The 13337-nt window shown below is 36.3% G+C and overlaps 1 protein-coding gene across 1 annotated transcript; it reads right to left on the bottom strand.

Annotated features, from left to right (window-relative positions):
* Positions 1–3509: 3509 nt before the first annotated feature.
* On the bottom strand, positions 3510–6040 carry LOC147502924 (uncharacterized). Its single transcript, XM_086604652.1, has 4 exons — positions 5150–6040; positions 4071–5029; positions 3838–3954; positions 3510–3750 (listed from the first exon to the last, which is right to left on the bottom strand). Exons 1-4 carry the CDS (start codon positions 6038–6040, stop codon positions 3510–3512), a joined length of 2208 nt encoding a protein of 735 aa, XP_086460778.1.
* Positions 6041–13337: the final 7297 nt, after the last annotated feature.

Genomic DNA, 13337 nt, shown 5'->3' with positions numbered 1-13337 from the left:
AATGCATAGAATTGGTTAGTCTTTGGGACCGCAAATGGCGAATTCAGTTTGGGAATCTTACGCAAGTTAAAACACTAAAAGGAATAGGTTTTCAAGTGAAAAGAACTTACGATCCTCGCTAATAATAAAATGGTATCTATGTTTCTATAATATAGGAAGTCAATTGCGTTCTACAAAAAATTAATAGAGATGACAAGTTGACAACTCATGTATTAGCAATAACCATATCATATTCAAAAACTTAGTATCACTTTGTATTTTTGTAAAGCGCCTTGAAATTGTTGGCAAGAAATTACGAGAAACCAATGGCACTGAAAGTTATTTTGCTAAAACCTCAATTATTGAGGAGCATCTTTCCAACGCAAACAATGGTGTCTGAGAAGAATGCCAAGTGAACTCACGTGCATTTTCTCAGAGACAAACGACACAGGTGGGTCAAACATTTAGAATAAGTAAGAGCAAAGGGAATGTTATTTGCTATTTTTTTTTAACATATGAATAGCCTCTTAAGTCATAGCAAAGGAATACAAAGGGCAGCAGCAACAATGAAGACGAACCGAAACCAAATGACAAATCTAAAGTAGAAGCATAGAGAGATAAAGCGATACCTCATATCCATAGCCAGCTATCCTCCATAAAAGATCCATCATCTAGGACTCTGTCGTTATTGGCACCACTAGGGATCTTTCTTTCTTTTTTGTTTTATAGCAGTTATATTCAACCTTAGTTTCTGAGAAAGTGTTCTTACCTCATATGTATATCTATAGTTTAAGGTAGGCATTGCTGCAGGTATAGTTTCATAGATTGGAGAAGTTAAAGCTGAGCTTCTGAAGGATAAGGCATGGTAACCAGTAACCCTCTACCACTAAAATACAAACTCCCACAGAATTCTAATCATCTAGACATAGATTTAGTTATTAGAAATTTAGACGAATATCATTTTGTCACATTCTCGCACACAATTTCAGTCGCGCAACCCTTGAACTCAGTAAGCATGATTAAACAATGGCAGACTTGAGCGTAAAGACAAAGGGGCAGCGCAGAGAGAAACTCGACAAAAGAATACAAAGGGCAGCAGCAGCAATGAAGACGAACTGAAACCAAATGACAAATCTAAAGTAGAAGCATAGAGAGATAAAGTGAGACTTTTACTGTTACAATATGGCGATAACAGGTTTAAACACTTAGTCATGCCAACTGATAACTCGGAAGGGGAGACTACAACAGCTAAGGATGACATGCAACCAAGAACAGATGATGCAAGGGAATCCACCTAGAATCTTACAAGATAAATTCTCGCAAGCTCTCTTGTATGATCAACCCTACTGGAATCTCAAAAAAAAGGAAACCACAAATCAACAAAATCCACTCAAACTAAACTTGGCCTTCTGCCACAAGTCCAACCTCCCCAGGCACAACCTCTTTGCTTGGAATCCACCAGTACATGGATACTAGCCTCTTTAGGACTTTCAAGAAACTAAGACAGGAAAACAATAGCTTGCATGGATGTACAAACAAAAGCAAAATAAAATTAAGAGAAATACGTACTAGAAATTCAGGTGTAAGTCTACTTTTTACAAAAGTATCCCAATCTTCTTGACTGATTACTTTTCTATACAACTTTGGTATTTTCTTGAGTCGCTTCAGTTTATTCTTAAAAGGTAAGATGTACCGTCTAGTAAGATGAGACTTGAATGCTTTCCACAACCTGCCCATCGCACTTGTACAAATAGATCTTTTGTTTGTGTCCAACTTAAATTTTTCCTATTTGTAAGTAGCATATTAGTTAATCATGTAAACAAAATGAAATTAGCTTATAAAGCATTAGATTAATGTACCTTCAAAGAGATCCACAAATTTTTCTTCAATGTTGGTGATGCATATTTCCAATTAGTTATTGTAATCCTTACTCTTGCCCTCACCAAGTAGCCTCCATAACTACTAATGTCAGTTCCACCTTGACCAATTGGTTGCCCAGATTCATTATAAACAACTCCTTGATATTCACCCTTTTTCAATTTTTTTAATTTTACACATTTTGCCGCTCTTTTGACTTTCCTTTTTTTGCTTGAACCTTTTGCTACTGCCTCATCAACTTCCATATCTTTTGAGCCCGACCGCTTCTCTGAGCCCGAATGGTCTTCAAAGCCATCTTCCGAGTCTGAATGCCCTTGTGAACCATTTTTGGAGTTCGAATGTTCTTCTAAGCCATCTTCTGAGTCTGAATTCTCTTCGAAATCTGAATACTCTTGTGATTCCGAATACTCTTCTAGATCCATGAGTATACCTGTAAAGACCATTTTTGTGTTTGCAAGGTTTGTCAATATATATATATAAAGCTTCCACCAAATAGAAGGTCTTTAATTGTTTAGAAATGTAAACAACACTAGTCATCTCAGTTTAGCTATAAGTTTAACACAAAAACTTGAAACATTCTTAAAACCTGATAAAAAAAAAAACAAAAAAAATAAGAAAAAGAAAAGAAAAGTCCCATAATGACTAGTAAGAAGTCTTATTAAACTTAAAGAAAAACTCATTCGGGCTCGACCGAAATCCCTTCACAATTTTCACGAGCATAAGGCAATGGCAATTCATTAGCTAAATCAAAGGAGTCAATAGTTGGCAGCGCCTTGTCTGTAATGGAATCATCATCGAACCCAACATCATTGTTCTTATTGCGATAGTCTCTTTCAAGAGTTGCAAGGACAACTGACCATCCCAAATTTAGTTGGTCAGTCACATAAAAAACTTGCTTGGCTTGGGACGCTAAAATAAAAGGGTCGGACTTGTGGCCAACTTTACCAAGTTGCACAGATGTGAAACCTAATTCATCAATCTTAATGCCTCTCTTGCTATCAACCCAATCACACTTGAAAATAGGAATCTCAAAGGTCAAGTAATCCAACACCCATACTTCAGTAAGCACACCATAAAAGCACATATCCGAAATTACAGGATTCTTGTCCTTGGCACTAGAAATCTGCATTGTTGAGCCCACTACACTGACTCAACTATTTTGGTTGACTAGTTTAGCTTCTCGGTCCTTTGTGTGATAGCGAAAACCCTTAACTTCATATCAAGAATATTTTAACACATCTAGACTAGGTCCCATGGCCAAAAACTGCAACGTGTCAAAGACTTTGTTATTTGGTATGTCTTGCTTTTCCTCAACATGGTTCTCAAACAATGTTAAGAACAGTGTTTTAATTTTTTAAGTAACAATGGAGTGTTAACAAAACATACCTTTTGGTGAAGCCAATTAATAAAGGTGCGATTATGCTCAGCTTTTATCCATTTTACACCCTTGCGATGATTTTGAAGTCTTAGGTAGTCCATATGCTCCCTTTTATGTTAAGAATTAAAAGAATACAAGTATTAACTACCACCTCCCTTATGGAAACGTTGGAGATAAACATCTAGTTAAATTGAACTATTGTGCGTTTATCTACTTACTTGAAATAAGGCTAAACTTCTTTCATGTGTTCCTACACATAAAGTTGTGCTTGTTGCTAGGACTTCTCATCAACTTCAACAACATGCGAACCCCCAATCGGTCTTCCACTACAAATTGTATCTACATCTTCCAAATCATTGTCTGTCATGTTTCTTGTGGAAGGAACTCCAATTGCATCTACTTCACTCAAAAATTCAGTGCAAAACTCAACAGCTTCTTCTCCAATATAATTCTCCGCCATACATCCTTCTGGACGGTTTCGGTTCCTAACATATCCCTTTAACACCATCATGTACCTAGAAAGTTTTATAAAGCTTTAAACATTTGATACGTGCATTGTGAGACATTTAATAAATAAATTTTAAAAAAAAACATTCACTTACCTCTCAAAGGGATACATCCATCGGAAAAAAAAACTGGACCACATAGCTCGACCTCCCTTACAAGATGAACTGTCAAATGCACCATGATGTCGAAGAATGATGGTGGGAAAAACTTTTCTAACAAACACAAAGTTACCACCAAATCTTTCTGAATATTATCCAATTTCGACACATCCACTATATTTTTTGTGCAAAAAGCATTAAAGAAGAAGCATAACCGAATAATGGTATACCTCACATGCTTTGGCAACACTGATCGTATCGCCACAGGAAGAAGTTGTTGTATTAGTCGGTGGCAATCATGAGATTTAAGACCATATAATTTCAAATCTTTCATTGAAACACAAGATTTGAAATTAGAACAATATCCATCTGAGACCTTCAGTTCAAACAGTGTGTTGCAAACTTCCTCTTTCTCTTCTCTAGATAATGTATAACATTCTGGCGGTAGGTAGAATCTTGTCCCTCTCTTCTCTGGTGCTAGTTTTTCCCTTAAGTGCATCTCTACAAGGTCAAGTCGGCTTTGAAGTGAATCCTTTGTTTTCAATGGAATGTTAAGCAAAGTCCCAATGATGCTATTACACACATTTTTCTCAATATGCATGACATCCAAGTTATGTCTCAAAAGAAAATGTCTCCAGTAAGGCAACTCAAAAAATATAGATCTCTTTTTCCAGCGACCTTCCTCATGATTTTTGTGTACACCGTCATTTTTCCTCCGCTTTGGTGTTTCTGTATCCTTAGAACTTATTTGCTCCTTTCCCCTTTTTCTTTTCTTTGAACCTTTGGACCTAATTCGCGTCTTCTCTTTCTTTGATTTTTTTAACTTTCTAGCACTTTCTGGTGGCTTTCCCCATGAGTTTTTGAAATGCTCAACTTTTGTGAAGATTTGCACCCCGTTTAATGATTCTAGACTTGATCGCAGCTCTTGCTTACCATTAAATGGTCTTTTCTCCTTTCGGTACTGATGGTTTTCTGGAAGCCATCTCCTGTGTGCTTGGTATACATTCTTCTTTCCATGTTTTAATCTAATAAAATCTGTATTTTTGCCACATACTGGACAAGCAAAATACCCCTTGATAGTACAACCAGCTAAGTTTCCAAAGGTGAGAAAATCACGGATTGTCCACAATAGCACAACCCTAAGTATAAAGGATTCTTGCTTATAGGCATCATATACCTCAACACCGGGCTGCCATCACAACTGAAGATCTTCAATCAAAGGTGCAAGATAAACATCAATGTTGTTACCAGGTTGGTGTGGACCTGATATCAACAATGTTAACATTAAGAACTTTCTCTTCATGCACACCCATGGTGGCAGGTTGTAAGTCGCCAATATAACAGGCCAACAACTATGCTTGCTGCTAAGAGAGCTGTGTGGATTGAAGCCATCGGTTGAAAGTGCAAACTGAAGACTTCTTGAATCAGCTGCAAACTCTGGCCAAGATTGATCGACATGTCTCCATGCTTGGGAATCAGCTGGGTCACTCATTTGACCATCAACTACCTCTCTTTCATTAGCATGCCATACCAAATTCTTCGCCGTTTTAACAGATTGAAACATTTTTTTAAGTCTAGGGATTATTGGGAAATACCATAGTACTTTTGCTGGAACACTATAATTTTGGTCAGGATTATTCTTTTTCACCTTATACCTTGACGCTCCACATGTAGGACAAGTAGTTCTATCCTTGTTTATTAAACCTCTATAGAGAATACAATCATTGGGACATGTGTGAATCTTCTCATGCTTTATTCCAAAAATAGACAAAGTTTCCTTCGCCTCTCTCATGGTCAAAGGCAGCTCATTGTAATCTGGGAGCATATCCTTAAACAGAGCAAACACCATAAAGAAGCTTTTATCAGACCACCCACTCATTGCCTTCACATTGAAAAGCTTAACCAGAGATGATAACTTGGTGTATCTTTTACACCCGTCGTACAAAGGTAAATCAGCTTCTTCAATCAGTTCACAAAGTTTTTCAGGGTTCCCCATGAAAGTCTCCTGAGTGGCCTCAAACATTTTTGCGATGTTTGCGGCCTCATCTAGTCCACCTTCATCAAAACCTTCCTCTGACTCCCTACTCGATACTGACTCCTTTGGAGCATCTTCCCCATGCCACACCCATGTGCAATACGTTTGTTCAATCCTTTTCGTTCTCAGATGACGTCCTACCTCCACTATATCAAATTCGTACATATTCCCACATTCAATGCATGGACAGGGTATACAATTCTTATGTTTTACATTATCAAAAGCAAATGTAAGAAACTATTTAACGCCTTCTACATATTCATTAGAAAATATATCTCTCGACATCCAGGACTTGTCCATCTCAGGCTACCAAAACAAAATACGATAAGTCTTTATCGTTGACAAACAAGCAAATACCAAAATAGAGTTAACTGAAAAAGATAGTCTAGTTTAAAATGAAAAAAAAAATCATGTTAGATAACCATTTGTGAAACCCTGTATTGCCCCTAAAGTAAACCTTCTTTTCATAAACAAAAAAAAACACTAACGACCACCTCAAATCAGGAATAAAGCACAAATTGTAAAAAAAAAATCAAATCAAATGAAAACCCATACCTTACTTAATTTAACTGGATATTGTTGTTTGAGAGAGGTGTGAACACGTAGAAATCCTAATCAAAATCAATTGAAATTCCCCTGTTCTAAAAAAAAATATTGGTATAGAACTCAAAAAACCAAAACTTTTTACTGTAACAAGTTCAAAATCGAAGAGAGATAAAGAACTAACCTTGTCCGTCTTCAATTACCGCACTGAATTTTGGAGAGGTAATAAATTTTAGATCAAGAATGAGGGAAGAGAGAGTCATGAGGAATTGATTTAGGTTGAGAGAGTCGGGAGGAATTGATTTAGGTTAAGAGAGTGAAGATAGAGTCGCGAAGTGTTTTTTTTTTATTGGTTCTGTACCTACGAGAGTTTGAAGGAAGCTTGCGAAAATGTTTATTTTTTTGTGTTTGTATACCTAGAGAATTTGAAGAGTTTGAACGAAGCGGGAGTTGAGTGAACGTGGGTGTGTCGTTGATAATAGGGAAAACGATAGTTTTACCTATGAATAAGTAACGAGACTCAAACATAAGTAAAACTAAAACAATTTTCTTAATTAATATTATCAAAGTTTTCTACTCTCGATGCTATTGCAATAGAGTTGGAATAGAAGATTCGTTCTACTCCTAGTTCTTTAGAAATCTAAGTTAACTACGATTATCAGTCTATCAAAGTTAATGAGAGTAATGATGGAAATTATACTACGATGGCAATTCAAATACTAAGCAAGATACGAATCTAGATAAAGAATTAGGGGAATTTGATTCCACCTTGAATTCAACTTAATAACCTAGCATAGATTATTGTAATCCAATTTTTTTGTTCTTACGATAAGAATTGGTTGTTCTAATCCCTAATCATTCATGGAAATCTCTACCAAATAATGACTAGCATGTGAGGAAGTTCAACCCATTCTCATGGCGAATCAACTACCTTCTAGAGTGGAATAGAATCTTACAACTATTTTTATACTACACAATCAAGTTTTCATCAAGGCTTCCTCAAACCCCTCTAATGGAGGTTTAGCCTTGATTTATAAAACTATCATTTCTATAGGAATTAAAACAAGACATGATATAAAGATTATAAATTTGCTATATTGATCTACTCAAGAATTCAAAACTGAATTAACAACTAAGAAATGATTAATAACTAAAGAATTGAATTTAGATCTAAGTGATTTAATCAACTAAAACTAAATTTATGAATAACTAACCATTTTTATTGATCTAATGAATAATAACAATACTAATTCAAAACTGAATTTAAAACAAAGTAATTAAAACTAACTAATGGAGTCTAAGCTAATTTATTTTCTAATCTCGGTCTAACTAATGAGTCTGCCCCTTTCCTCCCTTCAAGAAGAGAAAGAGATCCCCAATTTTGCATGGGCCTGGAGCCATGTTTTGGGCCGAAAAATCGAACCCAAAACCCAATTTCTTCAGTCCACAGAGCCCTTTTTTAGCTGGATTTGACTTCAACAGACTTTTCATCCACTTCTACTCCTCTAATTGGGTCTAGGTTTGGACAATTAGAAATTAAGCTCTTTCCAAGATGGTCGTTTTGACATAAGGTAGGCCCAATTCCGAGTTCTGAGTCCAAAGATACGGTTGTCAGAAGTTCTGCTGACTTTTGTGCGTTGTTTCTGCCCGCGTTGACTTTGACTTTTCAGCTTTGACCGAGCTTTAAAAAGGCTTTTTCTCCTTGAATTTTGGCCTTTAATCACAGAACTTTTTAGCAACCAACCCTTGCTCCTTTATCCCGCAAAAGTGACACATTCCTGCACATAATCGACTCCAATGCCTTAAATACATAAAAACACGTAATCAGCATTAACTCTTATTTATTACTCGCATAATTGGTCTATAAGTTTTATTGTTAAGGGGTTAAAACTACAATTTTGGGCTCTTATCAAGCCACTCCTAAATAACATTTTGCTTGTCCTCAATCCAATATGAGAAATTAGCATAAGTGACCAAAAGTGGAGTTCTAACTAATCTCATTTCGCCGAGTGCGATTGCATTAACTATATACAACAAGGTCTTAAACCACTAGGAATTCCAAAGTGGACAAGTTATAGCCTCGGGAGAGTTTTCCCGTGAAGGTACTTACAAACTTCATCTATACTACAACGACTAAGAAATAAAACTATTGTTTCCTTATTTATGTCTCAATTATCTATACATATCACTAGCAATGAATACAAAATAATCAAGTAGAAACCTAAGCTAATATATGCATAATAATCAATCATCTACGAATAAACATATATACAATGAGTAATACTATGAAATTCACTAACAGTTCCGTTTCTAAAACTTTGGAATAGCGTCCTTAAGTAGGTCCTCACATAAATGTCAAGACAAAAACACTTTGATTTTTCCGCTCAAGTTTCGCTACTCCAGTATGTAGTGGGCATATTTTATCTTACAATCTCAATGACACACAAGGAAGCCAAAGTCGATCAAACACATCTGCCACTTACTATCACACTAACATATTCCTAATTGAGCTAGAGGTCTTATGTAGGTGTTGCGGAGATTATGAGATGGTTTAAGAAGGAAGGAAATGGATATTCAAAAGGACAAGTCTGAGTTAATAGGGTCTTCATATTATGTAACTAGAGAAACCCTTGTTCTTTTGCTTCTATACTTTGTTTCCATCCTTAGCCTTTTTATTTTGGCTTTTTGACTCCTTTTATTCTATTTTTGGAGTTTTTATTTTGTTTCTATTTTTATTTTTCTTTTCTTTTCTTTGGATGGAAACTTCTTTTCTTTTTCTTTTCTCAAGCAACTAACTAATTTTTGTTTACACGGGGTTTTTCTTTCTCTTTTTTTCACTCATCTTATTCTCAGACTCATTCTATAATGGGTAGGTTGATTTTTTATTTTGTTTTGTTTTTGTAAAAGGGTAAAGGATTTGCGGTTTGTGAAAGGCTAAAGAAAGGCTCAGAGGAGTGACTAGCGGAAAATAATTCATAGGTTTGAATTTCTGGCTATATCGATCCAAAGAAGGCCTAAATTTTCGCTTAGGATATGGTATAGTGATCAGGCAAGTGGACGTGTGATTTCTCTATCCAGTTTTTACTTCTCCCTTGTGTCATTTCTCAATTTTTTTTTCACTCATATAAGGCTTTCGGTTATATTCTCACAGGATTTGTAGAATAAGTACTCTAGCCTAGATTTCAGAAATTTACTGCCAAACAATCATAGATACTCATGCAATATATTTATAGAAAGATACAAAGATTATTATATACATTTTAACCTAAGTTTCTAAAAACTATTATAATGCAAAAGCTATGTGAGACTTCTAGATTATTAAGAGCATAGAGAAAGAAAACAATATCAATATTCCTAAGTGTATAGCATAAACTTTTTATTTATATTTTTGAATTTTTGAAATCTTTGAATTTTTACTAGAAAACAAGTGCATATTGTACCTATCTATATCCTAACAGATGCCTTAATTACACGTGTTTCTATGCCACCCCCAAACAAGAAGCATGTTTTGTCCTCAAAGTATTGATATAAAAAGGGTAGAAAAATACCATGGAAACGCGTGAAATTCTAGAACATCTGCAAAACATGGTTAAAACATACTAATATAGAAAAAGAAAAACAGACGCAACTCTATATGAGTTCCACCCGTTATGGGGTTAACAAGAATCAAATTGCTTGGGATATAAGCAGACACTAACTGAAACTAAAAACTTACCTTATCTCCCACATTTAAGCATCATCCTTATCCTCTTCTATAAAGAAATAAGGTTCCTTCGGATCCTGCCACGCCATGGTGATTTCTCAGGCTTCACACCATTTATCATCTACAATCGCTAACCTGTTTAGCGCCACTTGGTCGGATGGGGTGTAGGGGGCAACCCAATAAGGTTGCACCTGCCATCCCGGCCAAGTCATAGCACGGAAAAATAGAATAATACAATTGGTGGGTCTCACAATGTCAACCCCAACCCAATCCGTGAAACAGGCATAAAAAACAGGGAAGAAACATAGCATAATACGGCAAACTAAAACAGGCATAAGAAAGTACTTATGCCTCATACTCTGGGCTCATGCTAAACTAGACATTAATGTCTTAGGGAGATCATATAGTAGGCATCCCTTAGCTAGAGCAAGGAAAACATCGCAAGTGGCGTCATTCGCAGAAGAAAAATGCCACTCCCCTAATATGTTTAGCATGATAAAGAACATGGTCGTGCCCACGTTAAGGGACAAGCTACCAAGGGCTACGTTATATGTCCCTTGGTCCTCTACACGGAAAATGCCAGCCCCATAAGTCACATGCAAAAGCTCATAGTTGTAGGCAGAGTAATTATCAACTATGTAGCCCCATGGGTCTTGAATCTCAGCAGGCATAGGAAGCTCAACAACAAAAGCCAACAAGAACTTGGTTATTTCCATTGTTTCGTCATCAATGTTGATGGAGAACACGTCCATCTGATAAAAGAATTTACAATGGTCATAAAAATACGAGGTAAGTGTAGGAAAGTGAAGTTCATCAGAACTTACCATTAAAGATTACCATCCTGCTTGTATGATTACTTCGTGAAACCACGCACCATAGGTGTCACTTTGGAACAAGTCTTCAAAAGACTGTTCTGGTATGATACAAGGGGATGTCATCACAATAGATACTATCTAGAAGAGCTGCAACGATCCTAGAACAACCACAAAAAAAAAATGGAATTTTTCGTGCCTACGGAGGTCAAGGCGCGGGTCGCGCTCAGGTGTAAATGGAGGAACAGGCGTGTCAGCACTTAGCGTGCTCACAATCTGTCTTAGGAGGGCGCGGGTCGCGCTCCGTGTGTTCTGAGCAGGGTGAAGTGAAAAATAAAATGAAAAATTTGAGATTTAAGGTAAGAGATGAAAGTGAGATGTGTGGGTTTGTGTGGAGAATGAAGGAAGTTTATATAGGGTTTTAGTTTCTAAATCGACTTACTAAGTTGCCAAAAATTTTAAGGCATTTGCCGAAAACAAAATATTTCCAAAACCTAAAATGGAAACAACCCATATTCCTTATTCCAAAACAAACCTAATATCTTTTAGGTTGAATTTAGAATAGCAACTTCCTAACTCATTGAAATTTCATCCTACCACAATATCTAATCATAGCCATGCCAATATCGACAACATTCCCAACAATCACCAAAATATTACTTCTAAAATGGTGGATCATATCAAAACAATGCTAAAATAAATAATACCACCCCCAAACAATTCAGGAAGGTGGGATTAATGTTAAAATTATCGCATACGTAGAAAAGAACCACATTAAATTAAAATCAAAATTTAAAATACAATTAACTACCGAATTCAAATTTAACAACTTAACATCCAAACTAATAAAAACAATAAAACAACTAAATAACATCAAAACAACAAATTTTTCTAAACACTAGCCACGAGATGAAGATGTCCCCTGAGACGAAGAAGGGCCAGAGTCAGTCGTCCTTCTTCGACAACGTTCATGCCTCACAGACGCCTCCTCAGAAAAAGAACCCCCCTAGGCTGGCAAACATTCTAGTATTTCTACTCAGAACTTGCGCTGTTTATCTATAAATGCTTTCATCTCTTCCCAACGCTCATCCTCACGTTGGGCACGAGTCTTATAATTCTAATGTATGGTAGTCTGCCGAGTTCGGAGATCTTTACAAATAATATTAAGCGAGCGCATGCCACAATGAAGCACTGACATGCATTCTACATCAGAAGTACACTTTTCCAAGGCATCGGCCTCAAAACATCCCATGTCCTCCACCTCATCATCCGAACTAACAACCCTATCCTCCGGCAACTTCCAAGTCTTTTGGATACACTTCGTATAAATAATTGCATTTGAATGCAATTTTATCATAATACGAACAGATTTTGTAATAGCTCTAAAAGACAGCATGATCTTAGTGATCAATACCGGAAAGGGCGCAACACTCTTTCCAACGCCTCTAATCATAGTTAAAATAAACTCGAGGATGCAAAAGTTATACCTCTTCTCCTGCAATATCCAGAGAACGTGAAGACATGTTAGACCGATGTCGCTGACTTTCTCCTTCCCGATGACGTCCTTACCAATCTAATGAGCTACAACCAGTTGGTTGTTTCGTAGAGATTAATGTCGAACAAATGAGAATTCAGATTGTACTGACCCTCCATGATAGTGTCTTTCATCAATGCAGGAACTCCAGTATAATGGGATTCCTGCAAAGTGGCTACGAGGTGGCGTTCAGGCGTAATGCCTAAAATCTCAGCCAATAACTCTCTCGATACTTCTATAACACCCCGTGTTTTACTTTTACTTTTCCTATTACAATAATAATAATAATAATAGATAATAGATAAAACAAAATAATAGGATAAACATTTGTTAAGGATAGGAAACCCTATGGGTCAAGAGATAAACCTTCCTTCCTTGTTTTTCACGGGGTTTGAAAACAAAAAGGAGTTCACATAGAGTTTTTGGTCAAAAACACCAAGAGTTTTACACAGAAAAAAGGGGAGAGTTTTATTGACAGAAGAAAAGGAAGATTGCTCTGTTAGCTAGCTGATAGTCGGAGCGCACTATGGGTGAGTAGTCGGAAGACGTTCTTTTAAATTTTTGTTGACTGCTAATCATGTCGGTTATAGTGTTTTCCTTATATGATATATTGTTATTGAACATATCTTAACTTTGTCAATGGTGGCCGGCGTTTATAAAATTTTTGAAGTACTGTATCCACACATTTTTATACTTCGTGATTTTTATGTTGTGATGATGATGAACATGTGGTATTAGTAAATACCAAATCATTGTTTGATTGGATTCGAATAAACATTCTATTACAAGGGTTTTGTGTTACTGCTACGGGGTTTTTGGTATCGGCATATGGGGTTTTTGGTAGGGATTTAAATCGGGTAGTTTAGTAGT

This window comes from Coptis chinensis, chromosome 4 (assembly GCF_015680905.1).
Source record: "Coptis chinensis isolate HL-2020 chromosome 4, ASM1568090v1, whole genome shotgun sequence".
In the NCBI taxonomy this organism is placed as follows: domain Eukaryota; kingdom Viridiplantae; phylum Streptophyta; class Magnoliopsida; order Ranunculales; family Ranunculaceae; genus Coptis; species Coptis chinensis.
Note: the sequence above shows the minus strand (reverse complement) of the source record. Positions and strands in the feature narration are given on the sequence as shown.